The sequence below is a fragment of the Alligator sinensis genome, unplaced genomic scaffold (genome assembly GCF_000455745.1).
Source record: "Alligator sinensis unplaced genomic scaffold, ASM45574v1 scaffold444_1, whole genome shotgun sequence".
Lineage (NCBI taxonomy): Eukaryota > Metazoa > Chordata > Crocodylia > Alligatoridae > Alligator > Alligator sinensis.
Window position 1 is genome coordinate 842897 of NW_005841886.1, and position 24505 is coordinate 867401.

General features: G+C 49.5%; 1 protein-coding gene across 1 annotated transcript in view; it reads left to right on the forward strand.

Moving 5' to 3' along the window:
• Positions 1-11459: 11459 nt before the first annotated feature.
• The window catches only part of EFCAB3 (EF-hand calcium binding domain 3), a 110078-nt gene continuing 97032 nt past the window's right edge, over positions 11460-24505 (forward strand). The window contains exons 1-8 of the mRNA XM_025196857.1: positions 11460-11504; positions 11947-12056; positions 12845-12930; positions 14758-14901; positions 14987-15058; positions 16154-16297; positions 18299-18370; positions 20368-20439. Coding sequence (XP_025052642.1) covers positions 11460-11504; positions 11947-12056; positions 12845-12930; positions 14758-14901; positions 14987-15058; positions 16154-16297; positions 18299-18370; positions 20368-20439 — 745 coding nt within the window. The remainder of the gene's footprint in view (positions 11505-11946; positions 12057-12844; positions 12931-14757; positions 14902-14986; positions 15059-16153; positions 16298-18298; positions 18371-20367; positions 20440-24505) is intronic.

The window sequence follows — 24505 nt, forward strand, 5'->3', positions numbered from 1 at the left end:
TGAGTATTTATAGGTTACAAGTACATATATCTATAATGATATACATACCCAAATGCAACAGGTAAGCATAATGGCCCCAAACGGTCTGAACAGGTAAGTTCAACAATAAATGGCACTCTAAAATATAAGGCATACAGTTGACAGTTAGTAAACACTCCAAAAATGCACAGCATGTATCAAACAATGAATAAAAACTCCAAAATTATGAGACACAAGAGTTTTTCTAGTGGTTCCCCTCCTCTAGGGAGTCTCTTCCTCCGGCCTCTTTATTGAAGCTACCTTTCCCTGAGTGTGACTCCCTGGTGGGAGACCTGTTGCCCCACTGACTCCCGTGTCCCAAGGAGCTGGGTGGGGCAGTACTCATAAGCTCCCTGGCCTGATTAATGTTTCTCAAAGGGAGGGCTCAGTTCCAGGCCTTAGGGGAGCGGCATGACTCGCTCATGCATCCCATTGGCTCAATCCTTCTCAGGGGGAGTTGCAGGCCTGGGCTGCCTCGTGCATGCCCAGGGCCATGCCACTCCGAATGCTGCTCCCTGCGCTTAGGAACCACTCCATTCCCGGGGCCCTTGAGGACCCACTGCAGGGGGTGGGTCCCAGGCCACCTGGCTCCTCCTCTTCCAGAGCCTTACACCCTGCAATGACTCATCCCTGCGGTAGAGCTGGCTCCTGTGCCCGGCCTCATGACACGGTTGGAGACACAAGCCATGTTGCTGTAGCTCCCAGGGTCCCAGTCACTCACAGACCCTCTGTGCAGCGATGCCTGTACCACAGCCTGGCATCGAGCTAGGGTTGGAGACCCGAGCCACCATGCTGTGGCTCCCAGGGTCCCAGTCCCTGTGCAGCGATACCTGCACTGCCCACTGCTTCCATCCAGCGGCAGAATTTTTTGGGCTCTTCTGGGCAGCCAGATATGCCCACTAGGCAGCTTTCCTAGCTCTTGGCCCTAGGACCTCTTCCTCCTTCTTTGTCCCTTACCAACTGCACCACCTGCTCAGCATGCAGCTGCTTATATCCCCTTCTGGGGCTCTTCCCCCTGATTGAAAATGAGCCAATCAGGGGGGCTGCAACTGCAGTTCCCAATTAAGTCTGCTCCTGCCCCCCCTTTGAGTAGAGAAGTGGACTCTCCACCTGGTTCCTCCCCTGCCTGTCTCTGATTGGTGGGTTTTGCCCCACCAATTGCATTTGCGGTCTCCTAAACCCAGAAAGCCAGGCAAAGCCTGGCAAGTCGGCCACACAAGGAAAGCCTTTAATTTCTCCAGCTCACTGAAGTACATGCATATCAATACTGCCTAGTAATTCTAACCAGGAGGGGAATAACAAAATCCACACTCAACAGGCAGGAAGCAGAATAGATATGCTGGGCCATGGGGATCAATGCTCCTACCTCCATCAAAAGCACCAGGGAGCCTTTAATGAGTTTAAGTAGTCAGAGCTCCAGATTATATTTTACTTGAAAGGTATAGCCTCCAGCCACACAGCAGCTGCTAGCATCCTGCTGGAGTGTTGGCTCAGTGCTGGTTCAGAGAGGGGGCAATTTATGCACACCTCTATCAGCCCTGACCTGAGCCAACTGCTCCACTGAAAGTAATCGGAGCCCCTGGGTACTTATGCAACCTTGGAGACATCTCCCTCGGAACTCTTAATGCTCAGAGCATAATCTAGTGGAATTACAGCAGCGTCAACTAATTGTTTCCCATTTCCTCTGTGCAAGCTCCAAAATCAGAACAAAATGCCATTCGAGCCATAGATGCATTTATAGACTTTGCAGTCGCAACAAACCGGAGCACCTATGCAGTCTACAAGCTCCGGCTGAAGGAATGAAATTGTTGCGTCATAGAATGCCTCAGGGCACACAGGATCTTTCCTGTGTGGCCCAGTTGTGGAATCTACCTCCCACAGCCCCAGGCCCCCGGGGCATTAACACTTGGCAGCTGCTCTAGAAATAGGAGCACCTGGGGGCACTGGGATAGTGGACACCATGCACCTAAACTTATCTGCAGGGAGGGGAAGCCCCCTAGAGGCAAACCAAAGTAATTGGGTGTTAGTATTGGGCCTTCCAAACCACAGACTCCGAGTGCTTGTACATGTAATGGGGGTTTAATTCCCAAAGGTTTTATTCTATGCCCCCTAAATTAAAACAGTGAGGCACAGAATAAAACCCTGAGGACTAAACTGTTTCAACTTTTCCATCATGTTACAGCGAGGGGCCCGATCCTCCCCCCCCCTTTTTTTTTTTGAGCCAGAGGCTACCCATAGCTGGGGAGTGAGCTGCCAGAGGGCTGAGCAGCCCCTGAGCTGTGGGGGGCCCTGGTCCTTCCCTCTATGGTGGCAGCACCCCACAGGCTTCCAGTGCTTCAAGCCTGCCTGGGCTTCCAGTGCCCCGTGCACTGTCCCCACCACCTTCTCCAGCCACCAGCACACCCAGCTGCCCTCCTGCCACCTCCCTGCACCACTCCAGAGGCAAGCCAGCCCATTTCTGGGTGGTCTCAGGTGGCAGGGATAGTGCATGGGGTGCTGGAAGCTTGATGGTCTCAGGAGTGAGTTAGATCCAGCTGGGTGCTGCCTCCAAGCTGAAGCAGCGCCTGGCCCATGAGCAGCCTGCCCAGGTGGCCCTGGGGGGCACCACTGCTGCAGAGGGAAGGACCAGACCACCCCCCACCACCCCCAGCTCAGGGGCTGCTCCGCCCGCTGGCAGCTCAGCCCCCAGTCATGGGCAGGCTCCGCTAAAAATAAATAAATAAATAATTGGGCCCCTCACTGCTTCTGCAGTACCCAGCTTGATCCAACTCTTCCCCAACCCTGAGCTGGGTCAGCACCTGGTCTGCTAGCAGTCCACCCAGGCAGCCCCAGGGGGCACCACCACTGCAGAGGGAAGGAATGGGGTCCCCATAGGTCAGGTGCTGCTTGGCCCACTGGCAGCTCACCCCCCGCAGCCACAGGAGAGGTGGGCAGTCTCCACCCACAAAAAAAAAAAGATCAAGCCCCTCACCACTTCTGCCTTCAGTGGCAGGAACTGCCTCTCCCATGGCCTAAGGGTGAACATCCAGATGTAATTTAGTTTGCAATGATGCAAAGGTATTTAAAACCCCCAAAAGTCTTGCACATGTACTCTGTGATGCCATTAAACAACACAAAGTGACATTTTCATCACATGTACATATTAATGGCATCACATGTATAAGCACCCAAGGAGACCCATTATATATATATATATATATATATATATATATATATATTTATTTTTTTTTTATTTTTTTTTAACATCAAACAAGCCAAAGGAAGAGGTAACTGACTGCAAAGGTGAGAGAAGGACTCTATAACTTGGTGAGCTGTGTGCAGGCTAGAGTATTTGGGACCCCCATACAGCTCTGACCTGTGCCTGAAGAGGGCACAAGAGCAGGACAGATGGAAAATGTGAGCAGGCTTTTTATACACTGGGTCTAGGCCAAGCCATCGAGTGGGGCTGCTACCACTCCATTTCCAAGGAGCGGTAGCAGGTCTTGTGTGCTGGGGTCCAGAGGGAAGCTGATGCTGTAGGCCTGGTGGTACCAAAAGTATATGGGCTCAGTAGAGTAGACCTAAACACAGCAGCCTGGTGCAGGTTCCTCTTCCTGGATGCTCCCCAGGACTCTCTGACCGTGTTCACCTAGTCCAACCACTACATAACCCATGCTAGAGGATTTCATGCTGCTACTCCTATATTAATAGCTGATCTCACAGTGCAATAGTTAGTACTCTACTGTGAATCCAGCAAACTGAGTTCAAGTCCTAGTGTGATCTTGGTGAACAGTTTCCCTGTATTGAACCCAACAAATCTTTATGCAAGGAGTGGTAACATTTGCCCTTCCATCAGCATTGAGCAGACTGGTGCTTCATGACCCTACCCCAGGGAGCTTTGTGAGCAAGGGGCCTTACCATGCATAAAACAGCACATCAGCAGGCTGTCAATGAGGCTTGGGATCCCCTGAGCAGTTTGGAAGCAGGTCTTGGTGTGTGGGAAATGGATACTAAGACCTCCTGTGAGCAGGATCTTTTAATGGAAATGGACAAAATGGGGCTCTGGGTCATGGACAGGCCTCCTTGGGAGTATGTTTTGAGAATAAGGTTGGTGGGAGGAGAGAATGAACCACCACAGGAGCAGGTGCTGCCAACCATTTAATACAAAGGAGAGCTGTACCTTTCAATTCCCAATGAGAACCTGCAGGCTCCTTTCCTTGTCCTGATACTACAGGGTCCCTACTTCACTGCAGCTGGGGTGGCATCAGTCTGCCGAAGACACCTTCCCATGCAAACCTCCCTCAACACAGCATGAGTGATGGGGACGTGCCTACCACCATTGGCTTGCTACTGTGGGCTATCAAGGCCAGATCCTGGCTTTTGCCATAGCTGTTGTATATCAGCCTGGCCAGACAAAGCAAGCTAGAAGTCGGCTTAACAAGCATCCAAGAGATTCCCCTGTACAGCATATTAGGCACAGCATCATGTTCCTTCAAAGCCCCTACAAATTAGAGCATTTTGGAGCAGAATCTGGGGTAAAAGGGAGAAGCCACAACTGCCAGTACATCTGCCCATTGAAAAGGACCATGTGGTCCTAGAATAGAGCAGCTCTGAGAGTGGGCTGATTCTGGGAAGCAGGCAGAGCATTGGCCAAAGCAAAAGCAACCCTCCTTCAGAGCTGTGTTGAAAACAGCATAACCAGTAACTGATCTCTGCCCTGTCAACTTCTCTTCTCTGTGTCACCTGGCATACTATGACATCAGATTGGAACAGTGACATCAGGAAGCTAGGAGTGAGCCCAGGGCTGCATGTTCATCCCTGACAGCTAGTGAGGGGCATAGCTCAGGGCTAGTACTAGACCCTTTTGGACCGTGCCACTGCACACAGCCCCAAATTTCCAGAGGCCCCTGTATGGAACCAGTACAAATGTAGTTCCCGTGACCTTGTGGAGGGTGAGTAGGCTTCATATCTTCGGCTGTACTCTTATCACCTCACTCGGCTTCTTTCTTCCTTCCTCCATCTCTTCTTCATCCAACCCATCACTGGCTCCTTTACTCAGGAGTGTGTGCACCAGGCCAAGCAGCTCCTAGAAAACTGATTTTTGTTTTGTTTTGTTTTCTCTTCTACACCTGGGGTAAAGCCAGCCCTAAATATGTATCATGGACTCAGTGCTAAAGATCAGAGTTCAAGTCAGGTTTGAGACAATACACAGTTCTGCTGTATGTGGGCTTTGAACTGGAAGAACAGAGAGAACAGGCTGTGAACTGGGATCAAAGAGCCCAAAACTGGATTGTCAAGACTGGAGGGCTTTCTCGAGAACAGGGTGCAGATCTATGCCCATTACCTGGCCACATTCCCATAGATCCTTCCCAGTCCAGGTGCTGACTGCATTCGCAGGTTGTTCTATAAAACTGGGTCTGTGTGTTTGTAAGAGATGGCAAGTTAAGGCATTCTGTGACCACCCTGCCCTCCTGCCCCTGAGAACAGAGGGCAAGTGCCCTCCCAGAGCAAGTAGGGAAGGGCATCATTGAGGAGCATTTGGTAGGAAACTGTAGGACTATCCAAGGGGATATGGAGCCTTTTAGTCCATTTGCTCAGACACGGATGCTGCTGGGAGTGCTCTGAGTTACTCTGTGGGCACTTCCTCCTTAGTCACTGCTGACCCCAGTGCCCCAGCTTGGTGGTATGATTCTGAAGGTGCCATAAAATGTGTGTAAAATGGAAACCTGTGGTCCTCACAGCCTGGTGTCAGAAGGAACATTGGGCCCTGCAGTATGACTGAGTGACAGATGATTGGATGGGGACTTGGCAGAGCTGGATTTCTTCCACATAACATTCCCAGCGCCCAGTGACCCCATGACAGTGGGACTGAGGCCCTCGAATTACCTGGGTGCTTTGGAAATGTTCCTATTCTTGCAATAATTTGCAGAGGCCATTTGCAAAGAGCCCCAAGACACCAGCTCTTCAAACATCCCCTGCCCCTGCATGTACACAGGTTTGCTCAATGCAGAACAGATTTTTCCTGAGGCAGCAGAGCTTATGGATGGTTTTTATCATGAAAAGTAACTCCTGAAGTGGCAGAACGCTTCTCAGAATGTCCTTCCTTAACACACATGGGAATTAACCTCTGAGCACAGCTCCTGAGCTTTAGAGAGCTGCACAGATTTGGCCAAAATGCCCCGGCATTTGATGAAACCTGGCTCTTGTAGCATTTTTTATCTGTAGGTTTGCAAGCAGATGTGTAAAGCAGGTCAGGACTGCTATCTCTATTTCACAGGTAGGGAAATTGAGGCATTTCACTGTGAAGTGAAGTGATTGGCCTCAGGTCATCTACTGGGGCAGTAGTAGAGCAGGGAATGGACACCCAGTTGCCTAAACCTTGGCCCAGAGTGCTAGTCTCTGAGCCAGCTCTGCCTATGCAGCCTCGCTGATGTTGAAAATCACTCGTGCATCTTTGATTACAGGATCAAGGCCTAAATGTATAAAAAGAATGGGGAAACTCCTTGAAATACAGTTGTGTGGATTCATTTTTTATGACTTGCCCATCTGGCCACAAGATGGAGCCATTACATCTCCCCTGGGAACTGGCCTCCTGCTGAGTGAGCCTTGAGGGTCTGTCTGCAGCAGGGCTGAGGCACCGTGCTTGTCAGTGACCAGCCACCTGGGCTGTGTGGCACAGGCAGGTGGAGCTGTTTTATTTTCCAAATAGTCTCTTCATTCTGTTCCAGCAGTTCCTGGTGCCTGTGTAGCAGCACCACCCAAGGCAGAGTGCAAGGACCTGGGAGCTATTACAGCTTGGTGAAGCTGAGTTACTGGTTTCCACACAAATCCTTAAGAGCAGCATGCTGGGGGTTTTTGCTGATGAGCGAGGATACTCTGCTAAAACTAAATGACTTCTTGGTTGATTTCACAAATCGTGTATCTTCTGTATGGGAGGCATGTACAGACTGGGCTCTGTCAAAGTGAAATGACCCTTGGAGCTCTTATAGAAAGATCTAAACCAAGGCCCACAGCATCCAACTTCAGAAATGCAAATAGGGCTGTATGACCATGTACCTCAGTCAAAACTCTGCCACAGAGACCCCCGCAGAAGAGCTCAAAGCTTAAGGACCCTGCTCTGCAAACAGACCCCCTACCATTGCAGGTTCTTAGCTAGAGATGCAATTGCAGGAGCAGGGACTGCACCACCAATATTTTCTGCCCATCACAATTTTCTGTACAGCAGGTAACACCAGCCAGTAAATGCCATCAGGGCAAGGTGGCAGCAAAGCCCACGTCTCCTACTGGAATGAATGGGGAAAGTGGTTTCTGAAGCACCACCAACTAGCTCAGCTGGCACATGCACAGACATGCAGCATACCTAATGTGCTGTTTTCCGTCCCATTTTTTGGAGTGAAACCTCCAGTTTCCAAGCACCTGTAGCCCTTCCTATGCCAGCCACTTTTTACCATTGCACAATTTGACCCTGTCTGAAATTCCAAATCCCTGTTCTACATACTACCTTGTCTTTCAGTCTGTTGCCCTTGGGTCCTGAGTGCAGCCAACCTTCTCCAGCAATGAAAACAGTGTAATGGGCCTCATATCTTCCTGTTCTTACCAGATCCCTACTGCAGGAAAACCCTCCCTCCACTTCCCTTCAGTCCATCTGGAGCGAGTTCCAGACTGGAATAGAGGTGAGTGAGGCCACTAAGGCAGAGCTGGCAGGAGAGAGTTGGGTAGAAACAAAGGCAAAGGCTCCAGTAGGGCCTGGAGTAATTGGCAGAACCATGATAAGGCAGGAGGTAGAGCATACATGGGTATAGGATACTGGGAGAAGCCTTCAGCCCATCAGGCCCCACAGAATAAAGTGGAGACCAGACTTGTCAGTAAGGAACAGAAAAGAGGATTATTCATCAAAGTACCAGTGACAGGCAGAGCCTGGAGTACCCCCTGGCTGAACCTGTGCTATTCAGTGATGGGAGGGACTCTGATGCCTTGGGCCCACCTGTGCATGTGACTGAAAGTTGTCAGTCCTTGTAATAAGGCCCTGCTCAGACTTGCCATTGGAAACCCACGTGAGAAGCTGGTATGTTCAAGGGAAGTAAATGGCCTGCTAGAGTTCTGCTGACTGGCAATGAGCAGAGTCCTTGGTCCCTGGGTTAATGAGCTAAGATCTCTGCTGGCTTACTAAAAGCAAAATTACTATTCATGGGCCTGTGTGGGCCTGCACACTCCCGCTGCTCTCTACAGGATGGGATATGAACAGCTCACATGTGTGCCATAGACTCCCTCCTGCTAACAACCAGTGGAGATTTTCTGCCCATCCATGAACTTACTAGCACAGGCCCCCATATCCTCCTGACTGTCCTGGTCCCAAACTTCATCTGATCTCCCTGCCAGCAGGGCATCAGACCCTGGTTGAGAGCAGACTACTTCCCTGGTGCAATGTCCTATCAGGGCTCAAAGGGGTGGTGCCTCTCCTGCACTGTACTGAACCATCAAGGAGCCTAGAGCTCAGCAGCATCCTGGAGAGGCTGAAATGCAGGCAGCCGTGTTCATGGTGCGTTTGGTTTTTACCCCTTATAGCTGATCAAAAGAGTCATAAGAGTTGTCTGGGGAGAATATGAAGGACTGGAAACTGCCAGACCAGAAAACCCCACAGAAGCCACGCTTCTCCTCAGTTATAGAAGCCTGGAAGCAGCCCTCAAACCATAGATCAACAGAGAGGAAGAAACATCCGCCAGCCTTCCCAGCTGCTAAGGCACATGAGCAGCCCAGAGCCTCTAGCACAACACCAGAGTAAGTGCAAGCAGCATGTCCTGAGGCACCTGGAGCAGCAACTGCCTCATATACCTCAGCCCAGCCCTTCCTGGACACCAATGTTGAGGCCTTAGTGGAAGAAGTAGGAGGAGTAGCAGGTGACCCAGCAGAAGTTTTTTGTTCAAGCAAAGTGTCTGGTTCCAGGAGCCGCTATTGGAAAGCCCTCACCTAGGAAACCATGGGCATCTTTACAAATGCTCTGGGGTGGAGGGAGTCACTCTAATTAAAGTACCCACAGTGTCACATGTATTCAGCATCCCATGCTTCAAAATGGAAGTGGGAGCACTTTAACTAAAGTTTGTTCGATGAGCTTTAGTTAAAGTGCCCCCACCACCATTTTGAAGTAAAGGGACACTGAATACACGTGACATGGAGGCTGCTGGAGTGTGGTAATTAGCATGCTCCAGCAGACTCAATTAATCAAATCTGCTCCAATGCGTGCTAAGTAGCACCTGTTGGAGCAGATGTTCGGCATATGTATAGGTGCCCCGTAGTGCCAGTACCACAAGTATCTGGTAGAGGATATGCAGTCTTATGGGTCTGTTTCTATGCAAACCAGGGTAAGCAACAAGGTCCTATTAGTGGGCCACATCCTGCATTCAGATCTGCCCTTGAAGTTGGTGTGGCTTTCACACCCATAGGTAATAGAAGTCTTGGAAGGAAGACAATGGGGCTCATCCCCTGCCACTCTGGGCCTCATGTAATGCCTATTTTTTTGGTAATCAGTGGCCTCCTCCATGCACAGAAAAGCACATCTTCTCAGACACTACCTCTCTTCTTTGACAGTGTGCCCAGCAGAGAACCTGCTGATCCACCTCTGAGTTGGTGCTACCGTAGGTTGTGCCAGCAGTAGAGACGGCCAGAACTGATGACTCCACAATGCTCTGGGGTGTCCTTTCAGCAAAGCACCAGGCACCTGTCCTGAGCAAGGCAATCTGAGAGACAGAACATTAACTTCACTATGTGTTCACCCCATACCCAAAATGGAGGTCACTGATATAGGCATACCCCCTACACATGCTTTATGTCTGCCCTGGAAGCTGGCCGACCACAGGCTGTCTTGGAGCTTCACTACAAACCACAGATACTGTGGCTAACTAGCCAGAACCAAGTGTGGGGCCCCAACACCAAACGCCCAAGCCCCTTCTGCTAAAGCTAAAGGGGCAGGTCCTCCCCACTCAAGTCAGAGCAGTGGCATTCATGATCCCCCAGGCCTGACTGAGCCTTGGGACACCACCAATCTGAACTACTTGCACCACACTGCAACATGGTCCCAACATACAGCAGAGTGCTTTGGACTCAGGGATGTGGAAGGAGGGGGAGGGAAAGTAGAGCTTGGTTTGGTGACCAGTTAATCCACTGAGCTCAGCTGTGCAAGCTTATGTCTTCAAAGAGCTCTATTGGCTTCAGGGTAGTTTCTCTAGCTTGAGCCTGGGGTGCAGGAGGGGTCAAGTTTCCGCCATGCAGGATTTCCACAGAAGGCCACCAACCTGGCCTGCAAGGAAGGGCTTAACAGGCCAGGGAGATGTGACAACTCAGAAAAGGTCACAATGGAGTCGGGAAGAATCTCTGTCACAGCCTAGGGCTCCTTGGATTGGGGGTCTGGCTTAGGCTCAGGCCCAGGTCCTCAGCACAGCACCATGACTCTAAGCCAAACTCACCTAAGGTCTGGGCACATTTGATACCAGTGCCTCTGCCTGGAGCTATCTGTAGTGCAAGGCAGCCAGGCTCTCAAACAAGGAGACCCTGAGGCAAAAAATCAAACCCAGCCCCTAACGCATGGATGTTTTCCTGTGATTCAGGCATGATGCCACAAGGAGTTTCTTGCTGACGGAACAGGCATCACCAGTAAGCTGCATAAAACGCAGGCAAGTGCCAAAGACAGACAAAGCAACTGAGGTAAGAACAGATAAAATCAGTACACTTCTATGTATGTGAACATATGCACAGGCATATAAGTCCGCTGCTGGCTGCATGCACCCAGCAACCTGCTTGTGTATGTATACATACCTGTCTGTCCAATCACACCTGCTCAGACATGCACAAGTGCACACATCACACATGTATGCATATATATTATGAATTTGACTTCCCGAATGGTACACAGCACACTTTCCTTCAGACCCTCCAGGGGCTCTATCACTGTTTTTTTCTGCCATCCTTTCTGTGATGATTTCTTCCCCATCTCCTCTTTCCCCTGGCTTTCACACCAATCTAGAGCCAGGATAGCCCTAATAGTGAAGGCATGAGATTGGATCAAAGCAGGACAAGACCTAGTTTGAAAGCATCTGTGTCAGTCTAAAAGGGCCTTTCCCTGGTGCCAGTGCTGGTGCCGCTCCCCCTCCCCGTAAAGGAATAGCTATACAGGTATAAGTGTATTTATACCGTTATAATGGAGCCTGGGCTGAGCTAAGGGCTGCCACTTAAACCTAGCTGGTATAGCTAAAACTGCCAGATGTTGAAGACCTTGGTTCAAGCTCTATCTGGAAACATGCTGGGAACGTCTCAGCCTAGTCTGCATTACAAAGCTCTGTGAGTTAAGACTGGCCATACACTGCCCTTCTCCCTACCCCCAGCCCATTCTGACCCCTATCAGTAAAACCGTGAGCTTTTGCCCATCAAACTACACCCCACCTCCTCAAGGCACCAGTCCTTTCCTGGCAATGTTCCACCACCAGGATGCCATTGCAGGTGCTGTGCAGCTCCAGGTAGGATTTTGCTGAGGCACTGCTCACAGGCTCCCAAACCAGTGGAAGTGTGGCTCAGTGGACAAAGCCAGATGCTTGGCTGAGAGGTGGATCCATGTGCCCAGTCCTTGCTTCTAAAACCACACAACTTCCTTCTGAGTAGCGTGTGTGTGCAGGGCCCAGTGTAATGCATCTCCACAAGGCAATGCCTGGCACTGTATGCATGTGTTCCCTGTCTTGGTACACATAGCCACAACCCCCACAATGCCCCTGTCCATGCTGTGGTCACAGTTCTGCAGTGTGTTGTCCAGGTCACTGGAATAACAGCCGGCCACGCTCCTGGTGGGAAATGGAGGAGGGGGAGAGTACTGTTGATAGAGGTCTGGCTACTCTGCAGTGCAGCTCCTCTTCAAACTGACAGGCACTGGGGTACCTTTAACATGTTCTTGCCCTCGGCCTCTAGATCACCCCTTCCTTTGAGATGATGCTGAAGCGGGCAGCACTGAGCAAAAAGAAGAAAAGCATGAGCACTGCCTCCACCTCCCCCCGGCAGAGCTTCCCCAAGGCACACAGGTATAGGGAAGTGTCAGACTTCTGCCCCTGCACTCAGAGGGGAGTCACACTGGCTCCGTGAGCTTAGGAGTCTACACTAGCATAAACTTTTTCCATTGACCATGTCCTCTGCACCTCTGTGTTGAATAGCTCAGCTCAAGAGGGCAGGTCTTGGCTGATGATTCCAATGCAAGGTCCACATCTCACTGGGTGCACTTTGGTGTGGATGGTCCAGGGAAATACTAGGGAAAGCCTCCTGCAATGCTTTGTGCCTGTGCTTTGTGTTGGGCAATGCATTGGGTTGTCTAGCAGCAGAAAGGCTTAACCCATTGCCTTGGACACTGTGGTATTGGGGAGGGGGGTGTCAGCAGAAGGCAAAAGATCTTATGACCATGTGATGGCCTCTTCACAGCACGAGCTTGATTCCACTCTAGTGCAAGCCAATGGGAGAACTCTCCAGTGGTGCAGGAACAAGCCATGCAACAGTGAGTTCAATTGCTAGGGGACAGAGATCCACACAATGCTTCCCCATGGCTGGCCCTGCTTGCTCCTTCCTTAGGCAACTCAGCAGAGGCTCGGGAGGAAATGATCTAGAGGGGTGGAATTGCAGGGAGTTACATCAGGTACAAGGTGGGCATGCATCTGGCAGAAAGGCTGCCCAGCCTCTGGTCACTTTGTGCTTGTCCATGTGGAGGTCAAACCCTGAGACTTTAGACCTGAGGTCAGATTCTTGGGATCATTTAGCCCCACCTGAAGAGAGGGATGGAAATTTTGCACTGAGACTCCCTGTCTGTCCAATTCTTTGACAGGAAGAGTAAAGTCCTGTACAATCTCTACATGAATCTCTATGATGAAGTTGGGGAAATGGAGGCCTGGACTATGCAGAAAGCTGAAGGTAACCCAAACCCATTCACTGGAGCTGTTTATATCACAGACACAGATTTTCATTCCAGAGCTGAGATCATATCAGAGAGACTAGTAACAGCAGGGTTAGAGAATAACCGTTCCTTCCAGTAATAACTCAACTGGGTGCTGACAGAGGTGATGTGTGTCATGTGATCAGCCCCTTGAAAGCACTCTACAGCTGTACCCTGGCTTCAGTCCACACACCCTCTCTAGCCCAGGTTAGACAAACCCCAGAAAGGAGCTCCCTCCCATCATGCAGACAGCACTGAAGCTGGGCGGAAGGAGGGGGCTAGGGCGGAGAGGCTGCACACGTTGCCGCTCTCTGCTGGATCAGCTCCAAAGCAGAGCTTGATCCTCTCCCCTCCCCCAGCCAAACATCTGTTGGGTAAGAGGGGTCACTGTAACTCATGGCGCTTTCTGTAAAGTGCTGAGTTACAGCAGGGAGTTGCACATGACAGCACCCACTGTTGCCCTTAGTTTAAGTGCTGCCATGCACACATGCTTTTTGCTCAGGCATGATACACATCCAGGCATGTAGATGACATCCAGTATTAGCATAACTTGTCATCTGCTAACTCAGCTACTACATGCAATACATATCATTTCTCTATGGCTTCTCTTGCTTGGGCTAAGCTAACTCAAGAGAAACAGTCTGAAGTCAAGACATTTCAAGCTCCCTCTGCAGTAACGAGATAGCAGTGAGCACCAAGATTATTTGCTTGTCACTGGAGCTCTCCAACAAACAGAAATCACTCTCACATCTCCCAAATGACTTTTCCAATCTGTCCCTGGTATTGCCACCCTACTTGCACACTCCCACCTCCTGATATTGCCCTTCAGGTGCAGAACTCTGACACAGATGTAAACCAGGGACAAGCCCCTAAGATCATGGCATTATCCATATTGTCAGTGGGAGGTTACATCAGGAATCTGATTTTGGCCTGCACTGCCTCTTGTGAAATACAGGCTACACAGTGTGTTCTCTGTTGCCATCTCTGTGGCTACACAGAGAGTTTCAAGGAGTGCCAGCTGCCTCCGGACAATCATAGCTGATCTGCTCCAGCTGTAGGGTCACAGGCTTTTATATCACTTCAAAGATAAGTCCCATAAATAGCCTAACCAACTGTGTATCCAATCTTACACCCCAGCAGAGGGTGTCACCATTCAGATTGTATAGAATCCAGAATAGTAAAGTTGGAAAGGACCTCATGAGGTCATTTAGTCTAATCCCCTGCTCAAGGCACGATCATCCTTGACTAAATCATTCCAAGCAAATGTCTGTCTAAGGTACTTTTGAAAACTTCCAGGGATGGAGATTTCACCACTTCTCTGGGCAACCTATTGCAACCCTGAACTACCCTCATAGTCAGAAAGTTCTTTCTAATCTCCAACCTAAATTTCCTTTGCTGCAATTTAAGGACATTGCTCCTAGTTCTGTTCCCTGTGACCACAAAGAATATTCTATCTCTATCCTCTTTATAACTGACATTCGGGTGTTTGAAAACATTTACCAAATCCACCCTCCCTCCTTAGTCTTTTTTTTCCAGATCGGATTTGGTAATCTTTTGCATCTAGCATATTAGGCACAAGGCAAGAGATCATCAGGGCCTGGGCTGTGACCTCCTTGGTAAAATGCAGATTCCATAGAGTGTGCCACATGGCAGTCCAGAGCCTGTCTCTGACATGGCTAGAGTTCCTGGGAGCAGAGGCTGAAGAGAGTGTGTGGGGGCATGCCAGCATCCTGGCCAAGTACCATAAGGGTGCCTAGCTGTGGGCACACACTTTAACCCATTGTCCCTTGCCTTGCTCATAATAGGGTTGCCAAAAGCCTGCTTCATCTTCAGTGCCATCCGAAATGGGGAGATTAATGTCAATGACCTGCTCCTGACTCTGCACACGCTGGGGGTACTTGTGACCAGTGAGGAGATGCGGGAGGCCCTCAAAGATGTTGACATTGACAGTGAGTTGCACATCGCAGGCAATCGGCCTTTTCCTCATCAGCTTTCTCCTTTCCTTCTCTGTCTGAGCTGCTCTTCTCTTTGCAGTAAATGGAAACCTGAACTTCAGTAATTTCCTGGATGTGCTGAATGAGACCTCGTCTTTCACCCTGACTGAGAGTAAGTAAGAAAGTTGGAGGGAGCTAGAGAGAAGGCTTACGGGCAAGGATACAGGAAGAGCATTCTCTGCAGCTGTCTCTCTGTCTTGTCTGTCCATCTAAATACCCATCTACCTATCTAATCTATCCCAATACTCTTGCTTGATTTCATTCCCCACCCCACAACAAACCCATTGTATTTCCAAGGGTAATCTGAATGCTGCATGAAGCCCTGTCCTAACTAGGCTCAATATACAGTTGGTAACAGCTGGGTTCTGTCATGGTCCCCTTAGAGGAGGTAACCAAGAGTTTTCTTCTCAGGATCCCACCAACCAAATTATATCTTGACATCTGGGACCAGCTTCTATTCCATCTCCTGAGCATAGAAGTAGACTCATGGGCACCTTCATGGACTTAGGTGTAAAAGATGGAGGCCCTTTGTGCCTGGATAAATGCAACACTCACCATCTATGATAGTGTAAAAAAGATAGAGCTCTGCAGGTGAGACATTGATCCACTTCCCATAGCTGCAGCAAATTGAGTGTCAAGGTCTTCAGTCATGAAAATAAAGCCCTAAAGAATATGCCACTGTTTGGACAAGCGTGGCAGAAACTAGGCTGTTCTTTTTATAGAAATACTCTCTATTTGGATCTTTCTCCCATTCTAAAGTAGAACAAAAACGAAAGATCAAAATTTCTTGGGAATTTCATATTTCAAAATGAAAAAAAGACTTGTTTTAGGATTAAGAAATATTTATTTGCGATCAAATCAAAATGTTTTGTACTGATTGCAACTTTTAGTATTCTATTGTTATTTATTATGTAGCATTTGAAACTGGAATGAAAAGTCATTTGAGGTAGAAAATGAAAATGTTCTGTCCCCAAAAGAATCTAAACATTAGCTTCACCTTCCTGATTTTTCTTGAAATGTGTTTTCCCAGAGGCAGATATTTCCCACAAAACATTTCACTTTCAGCAAGTTGGCCATTATAAGCCTCTGGCCAGAGCTAGCCTGGGCACACCCTGGCAACCTCCTTATGGAAAGGAACCACTGAGGGTGGGCTGTGACCATTGCATCTTCTAACAGAGTGAAGTAACCTGCTGTCCTTGCCACACAGCTTTCCAGGTCATTCACCGAGCCTTCAGCAAGATGAGGAATGGAATTATTGCTGTTGCTGACCTGCACCCCACTCTGATCAGCCTGGTGGTTGACTTAACCTTTGAGAAGCTGCAGGAGGCAATGGCTCAAGTCTACGTCAACAGTGAGTGTCTTGTCTTCTGACACCTGGATACAGACCCTGCGTGGAGAGGGACTCTTTATAATGAAACTCTGGTCTCTAGGGCCCAATCCTCCCAGCCCCATGCAGGTAGCAAAGTGAGGGCTCTCAGCTTAGTGCTTCACAAAGCCACTGCTTCCTTGATCTCCAGGGCCAGTGTCTGAGAGGTGGAACAGGGTGGGAGTGCTGCACCTGGAATTGCCCTCTGTTCCTGTTTGAAGGAGCAGCTGTGTGTGCTAACAGCATGCCACCTCCATGTGCTCTGAAGATCACCTTCTGCAGGAGCAAGGTCTTGTAGGTCTATTGCAGCTACCAGGACCCTGAAGTGAAGGTTGGTGCAGCTGGTGCTAGACCTGACAGCTTCTCAGCTACAATCACTAGGTAGTGATAAAACCACCTGCTCACTCTTGCACAGAAGCCAGGAAGTTAAGGGGAGATCTGTGATTCTCCTGTGCATCTCTATATATAGTAATTAGGAGATTGCAAAGAGAGGGCAGAGTTACAGGGCTGAATATAGCCCCCTTTTGCACCAGTGCAAACGAGCAGTGATTCCACTGGAGTCTACAGAGCTGCACCAGTTTCAAATCAGTGTTCATGAAAGGAAAAGCAGATGTGTAGAGGAACAAACTGAAGGAAGGTGGGGGTTCTTCTCCTTTCCAATAGCCAGTAGAGAGGACATGGGCTGGAAGCAACCTCTAGAGGGATAGACACCCGATAGGAATCGGACACAGACAGAAGTGACAATTTTCACCTGATCTGGCCACAGAAAGCAGTTTATGGCTGTGACCAAACACATGTGCGCAGCTGCAGACAGCTTCAAAAGTGGCTGATCAGGTGAAAATCTGACCCCGTACTGCATGAGGTATCAGATAAAGACATTTCAAAATGTACTGTCTTTTGTAACTTGTGTCTGAAGAGCTCCCAGCCTGTTGCTGTTTTCAGAATGGGACAGGGGGAAAGGGAGCAGAGGGCGTTCACTCCGGGGGGGGTTTCAGCACCCCCCACTGAGGGTGGGGCAGGTGTATTGGAGCCTTCCCCGCAAAGTGAGGGGTCCAATTCACCCACCACACCCTTCAGTCTGGCTGGGAAGCCCCAAAAACAAGCTCCCTCCAATGTCTTTTCCCCTCTCCCATTCTGAAAACAGGGAGCACTGACAGAGGGCGATGGCCATTGCTATGGGAACCTGGCTGCAGCTAGATTCCCCTCCTCCCTGGAGCCAACAGTGAACTTCTGTTTGGTCTGGGGTAACACTGTAACTCAGAACGCTTTGCAGAAACAGTTCTGAGTTGCAGCTTGCAGCTGCACTTCTGTCTGTCCCAGCCTCTTCCCCTCCAACAGTAGACAGCAAAGAAGACAACAGAATTTCCTATCAGGGAATTGCCCCTGCATGTCACTGGCCAGTGCCTAGTAGGCTTAGTTCTTTGCCTAATAGCTGTCTGGTTAATGTCTGGGGTTGTTGGTTATAGCCATATTGGTCTAAGGACCAACTACATTCTATCACCAGGTCAACATTCCCCCCTTCCCCCACCCCCCATCTACCTGTCTTGCACCTATTAACTCACATCCCCTCTGATCTTTCCTGCCATGCATTTGCATTTTCACAGGCCTGCATTTTGCATATTGGCTTAAGCTTCTATTCCACCCAGGAGACCACACACACACACCAGCAGACTTTCCCTATACCTGAAGAAAGGTGTTTGTGCCCAAAAGCTTGTAAGGAACAATTTTTCCAACTATTTAGCTGGTCTAATAAAAGATATCACATTTACCCAAAGAACCTTGTCTGGTGAATTTATCACACCCAGTCTGTAACTTTTCCTACTCCTCCTCATTTCTCCCTATCCTGCAGCACTGTTTTCAGAATAATGACCCTTCCACCAAGTAGGGTCCTTTCACCTTCCCCAGGGAAGATGCAATGGACCCTTTATGCAGTGTCCTTTAGCCCCTGTTGCCTGCCCTCTGCTTGAATGGCTCTCTTCATTACAGAGGAAGGGCGAGTGAATATCTCTGACTTCGTGATGGCTGTAAGCGACCTGGAGCATCATTACGAGGATGTAGGTGAGTGACAGCCCCGGAGCAACTCAAAACTGGAGTGCAGGATGTGACAGCACCATCTTGGCTGATCCACTGGGACCCTCAGAACTGCTCCAACTCAAGCTAAGAAAAACACAGCTGAACTAACAGCTGTCAGGCTCCTGCTTCTGATGGTTATTACTGCAACCCCAGAACAAAGCACCAGGAATTCATGAACTTGGTCCCATTTCACCCCAATGGGAAACTAATTTTGCCAATCAGAACCATTCACAATGCTGCAGCTTCCAGAGACACTTTTCCAAGTCCCACTGCAGCAAGTTTGCTAGTGAGTAGAAACCAAATAGCTTTTATTCACTGTCAATTGGCTGCTTAGTAGGCCTGTGTGAAGTGGCTAGTATTCGCTTCGGATTCAGATTTGACCGATTTGGGGGACAGTGATTCGATTTGGTGATTCGAATCACTGTCCTGATTTGATTCAGCTGAATTTGATTCGGCAACAGCCGAATCTCCAAATCAGCCAGGCCAGGCCCATCCCCCGCCCCTCTTCCAGCCCAGCAATGACTGTCCCGCCTACCCCAGCTCCCAGCACTTGGGGGGAAAAAAAGCCCCAGCTCAGCAGGTGCTGCCAGGTGGGGGGCGATCCCCACGCTGAGAGGAACAAACTGAAGGAAGGTGGGGGTTCTTCTCCTTTCCAATAGCCAGTAGAGAGGACATGGGCTGGAAGCAACCTCTAGAGGGATAGACACCCGATAGGAATCGGACACAGACAGAAGTGACAATTTTCACCTGATCTGGCCACAGAAAGCAGTTTATGGCTGTGACCAAACACATGTGCGCAGCTGCAGACAGCTTCAAAAGTGGCTGATCAGGTGAAAATCTGACCCCGTACTGCATGAGGTATCAGATAAAGACATTTCAAAATGTACTGTCTTTTGTAACTTGTGTCTGAAGAGCTCCCAGCCTGTTGCTGTTTTCAGAATGGGACAGGGGGAAAGGGAGCAGAGGGCGTTCACTCCGGGGGGGGTTTCAGCACCCCCCACTGAGGGTGGGGCAGGTGTATTGGAGCCTTCCCCGCAAAGTGAGGGGTCCAATTCACCCACCACACCCTTCAGTCTGGCTGGGAAGCCCCAAAAACAAGCTCCCTCCAATGTCTTTTCCCCTCTCCCATTCTGAAAACAGGGAGCACTGACAGAGGGCGATGGCCATTGCTATGGGAACCTGGCTGCAGCTAGATTCCCCTCCTCCCTGGAGCCAACAGTGAACTTCTGTTTGGTCTGGGGTAACACTGTAACTCAGAACGCTTTGCAGAAACAGTTCTGAGTTGCAGCTTGCAGCTGCACTTCTGTCTGTACCAGCCTCTTCCCCTCCAACAGTAGACAGCAAAGAAGACAACAGAATTTCCTATCAGGGAATTGCCCCTGCATGTCACTGGCCAGTGCCTAGTAGGCTTAGTTCTTTGCCTAATAGCTGTCTGGTTAATGTCTGGGGTTGTTGGTTATAGCCATATTGGTCTAAGGACCAACTACATTCTATCACCAGGTCAACATTCCCCCCTTCCCCCACCCCCCATCTACCTGTCTTGCACCTATTAACTCACATCCCCTCTGATCTTTCCTGCCATGCATTTGCATTTTCACAGGCCTGCATTTTGCATATTGGCTTAAGCTTCTATTCCACCCAGGAGACCACACACACACACCAGCAGACTTTCCCTATACCTGAAGAAAGGTGTTTGTGCCCAAAAGCTTGTAAGGAACAATTTTTCCAACTATTTAGCTGGTCTAATAAAAGATATCACATTTACCCAAAGAACCTTGTCTGGTGAATTTATCACACCCAGTCTGTAACTTTTCCTACTCCTCCTCATTTCTCCCTATCCTGCAGCACTGTTTTCAGAATAATGACCCTTCCACCAAGTAGGGTCCTTTCACCTTCCCCAGGGAAGATGCAATGGACCCTTTATGCAGTGTCCTTTAGCCCCTGTTGCCTGCCCTCTGCTTGAATGGCTCTCTTCATTACAGAGGAAGGGCGAGTGAATATCTCTGACTTCGTGATGGCTGTAAGCGACCTGGAGCATCATTACGAGGATGTAGGTGAGTGACAGCCCCGGAGCAACTCAAAACTGGAGTGCAGGATGTGACAGCACCATCTTGGCTGATCCACTGGGACCCTCAGAACTGCTCCAACTCAAGCTAAGAAAAACACAGCTGAACTAACAGCTGTCAGGCTCCTGCTTCTGATGGTTATTACTGCAACCCCAGAACAAAGCACCAGGAATTCATGAACTTGGTCCCATTTCACCCCAATGGGAAACTAATTTTGCCAATCAGAACCATTCACAATGCTGCAGCTTCCAGAGACACTTTTCCAAGTCCCACTGCAGCAAGTTTGCTAGTGAGTAGAAACCAAATAGCTTTTATTCACTGTCAATTGGCTGCTTAGTAGGCCTGTGTGAAGTGGCTAGTATTCGCTTCGGATTCAGATTTGACCGATTTGGGGGACAGTGATTCGATTTGGTGATTCGAATCACTGTCCTGATTTGATTCAGCTGAATTTGATTCGGCAACAGCCGAATCTCCAAATCAGCCAGGCCAGGCCCATCCCCCGCCCCTCTTCCAGCCCAGCAATGACTGTCCCGCCTACCCCAGCTCCCAGCACTTGGGGGGAAAAAAAGCCCCAGCTCAGCAGGTGCTGCCAGGTGGGGGGCGATCCCCACGCTGCATGAGGCTCTGCACAAGCCCCATCACGGGTGCCCCGCAAGGGCCAGCTTCGGCCCTTGAAGAAAAAAAAAACCTGAAGAAACCCTGGGATTCACCACTGCTGCAGGCGGGGGGTGATCCCCACTGCCCCGCGCCACGTGGGGAGCTCTGCACGAGCCCCCAAAGCCCCAAGGTTGCACAAGGACCAGTGAGTCCAGGGGCTTTTCTCTGCTTTTTTTTTTTCTTCTTAAAAGGCCAGAGTCCTGGCAGGCGGGGCAGCCATGGGGGTCCGGGGGAGCAGGAGGGGGCAGGGGGGTTGAGGGGGCTCGTTCAGAGCTGCCCATGCAGTGTGGGCAGCCATGGTGAGGGCTGGGGGAGCAGGCAGGGGTCGGGGAGGCTGGGGGGGTCAGGAGGGGCTGGCAGGTGTCCCCCCCATGCTCTCCCCTCCCCCAGCCTCTCCTGCCCCACCCCTAGTACTTATCAGCTCAGAGTGGCTGCAGCTCCCCGCTGCAGCCACCCGGGGCTGCCCAAATCATCCAAGCTCTCCATTTTTGCCAAAGATTTGGAGATCTTTGAATCGATTTGGATCTTTAAATTGGTCCCCAGATTCAGAGGTTCGAATCGGGTCGAATCTCCTCCGAATTGAATCACCACCCAAAGCTTCACACAGCCCTACTGCTTAGCCCAACTGACATAAGGGATAAATGCCAGGATACACAAATCCAAAGTTTTCTTGAAAACGTGCAACCTTATAAATACATTCTTCTTTAAAACATCCAATCAGGGAATAACACACAGATGTACACTGATAAATATTAGTCCTTTTTTCTTACATATCACATCATTAGCATTTTAATCTATTCCCTACATTCCTTGGCTGTCTTGTCAACTTCCAAATCAGGTACGAACAGAGCATATTAACTATCATTTCTCAACCACTTAATCCCTAGGGTCTTTCCTAGCATCCTAAAACAGCCAACACATAACTCCCATTTTCATGAAGCTTTATTGCAAACTCAATCATGGCTCTTCGGGAGTCCAACCCTGGGCAAACCTGGGTGGGTATGCATCTGAGCACAGACCCAGAAAACCTCCCTGCCTGGCCTGTCACTCTGGGCTGCCTTGCTTTCATATCGGCCCCTTGGCTTCCTACTCTCACATGGATTTTTAATCCAGCTCAGTGGAGTGCTTTGTGGCTGGAGTTCACTGCAACAGAAAAGTCATAGTCCCTTCCACTCCACTTAACTCCTTAAAAGATAGAATCATAGAATAATAGAAAATTAGGGTTGGAAGAGGCCTCAGGACTGTCCCCATCTATATCATCCCACCCAAGACTTTGTCTAGCCAGATCTTAAAAACCTCCAGGGATGGAGATTCCACAACCTCTTTGCATAAACTCTTCCAGTGTTTTACTACCCTCCTAGTGAGAAAGATATTCCTGATATCTAACCTAAACTTCCCTTGCTGCAACTTGAGAGCATTGCTCCTTGCTCTATTATCTGCCACCACTGAGAACAGGCTAGCACCTTCCTCTTTGGAACCACGCTAGCTCCAACTGTTTGGTTGTTGAAGGCTGCTATTAAATCGCCTCTCAGTCTTCTCTTCTCTCAACTTAATAAGCCAGTTCCCTCAGCCTGTCCTCAAAAGTCATGTGCCCCAGCCCCCTAACCATTTTCATTGCCCTTCACTAGACTCTTCTTCTCTGCATCCTTTCTGCAGTGGGGGACTATGGACAAAGTACTCCAGATGTGGCTTCACCAGTGCTGAATAGAGGGGAAGAATCACTTCCCTTGATCTGCTGGCAACACTCCTATGAATGAAGCCCAGTATGCTATTAGCCTTCTTTGCAACAAGGACACACTGTTGGCTCATATTCAGCTGTTACCCCCAGGTTCCTTTCTACAGAGCTGCTGCTTAACCAATTGTTTCCCAGCCTGTACCGGTACATGGATGTACATGTCCAGCTTTTCTAATAGTCCCTAACCTGTTCTTTTGCCACTGTTAGCTGCTCTTCTCCTCATACTGTGCTGCCAGGTGCAGTAGTCTGGGAGCTGACTTTGCCTGTGAAGACTGAGGTAAAAAAAGGCATTGAGTGCTTCAGGCTTTTTTGCATCATCTGTCACTGCAGGTTGCCTCCCCCATTCAGTACCCACACTTTCCTTGATCTTCCTGTTGTTGCTGACATACTTGTAGAAACCCTTCTTATTACTTTTTATGTCTCTTACTAACTCTAGCTGCAACTCCAATTGTGCTTTGGCTTTCCTGACTTCATCCCTGCATGTTCAAGCAATACTCCTCCCTAGTTGTTTGCCCAAGCTTCCACTTCTTGTAAACTTCCTTTTTGTGTCTTAGCTCACTGAAGAGTTCCCTGCTAAGCTAAGCTGGTCTTCTACCATACTTGCTAGTTTTCCTGTGCATCACAATGGTTTGTTCCTGCACCCTCAGTAAAGTTTCTTTAAAATACAGCCAGCTCTCCTAGACTCTGCTCCCCCTCAGACTGGCCTCCCGGGGGATCCTGCCCATCAGTTACCTGAGTGAGTTAAAGTTTGCTTTTGCTGAAGTCCAGGGTCCTTACTCTGCTGCTCTCTATTCTTCCTTTCCTCCAGATCATTAACTCAATCATCTCATGGTTGCTGCTTCCCAAGTTGCCATCTACTACTACATTCCCCACCAATTCTTCCTTGTTTGTGAACAGCAGGTCAAGAAGAGCACAGCTCTACTTGGCCGCTCCAGCACTTGCACCCAGAAGTTGTCTGGAAGATTATAATCAAAGAACACATTTGCGCAGGCCCAGCAGGCGAAACGATGCTGAGGGGAAACCAGCACGGGTTTGTCACAGGTAGATCCTGCCTGACAAACCTTGTAGCCTTCTATGACCAGGTCACACACTGCCTGGACACAGGAGCCAAGGCTGATGTCGTCTTCGTGGACTTTAGGAAGGCCTTCGACACAGTTTCGCACCCTATCCTAATTGGGAAGCTAGCAGACTGTGGAGTGGACACCTACACGGTCAGGTGGGTGGCCAACTGGCTTAGGGACCGTACACAAAGAGTGGTGGTGGATGGTTCCTTCTTGGCCTGGAGGGAGGTGGGCAGTGTGGTCCAGCAGGGTTCGGTCCTCGGACCAATATTATTTAATATCTTCATCAGCGATTTGGACGAGGGCGTGAAGAGCACCCTTTCCAAGTTCGCTGATGATACCAAGTTATGGGGCAAAGTTAGTAGGGCAGGGAGCAGATTCAGGCTGACCTGGACAGGTTGGATCAATGGGCAGAGAGAAATAGGATGCAATTTAATAAAGATAAATGTAAGGTACTCCACCTGGGAAGGAGGAACCCCCAGCACACCTATAGAAGTCAGCTACAATAATGTTCTACATTTTTGTTGGTGGCTGGTTGGTCATTTTTATGGTTAGCTGGCCATTTTTATCATGCAATGATTACATGTATCATGTCTAAAAT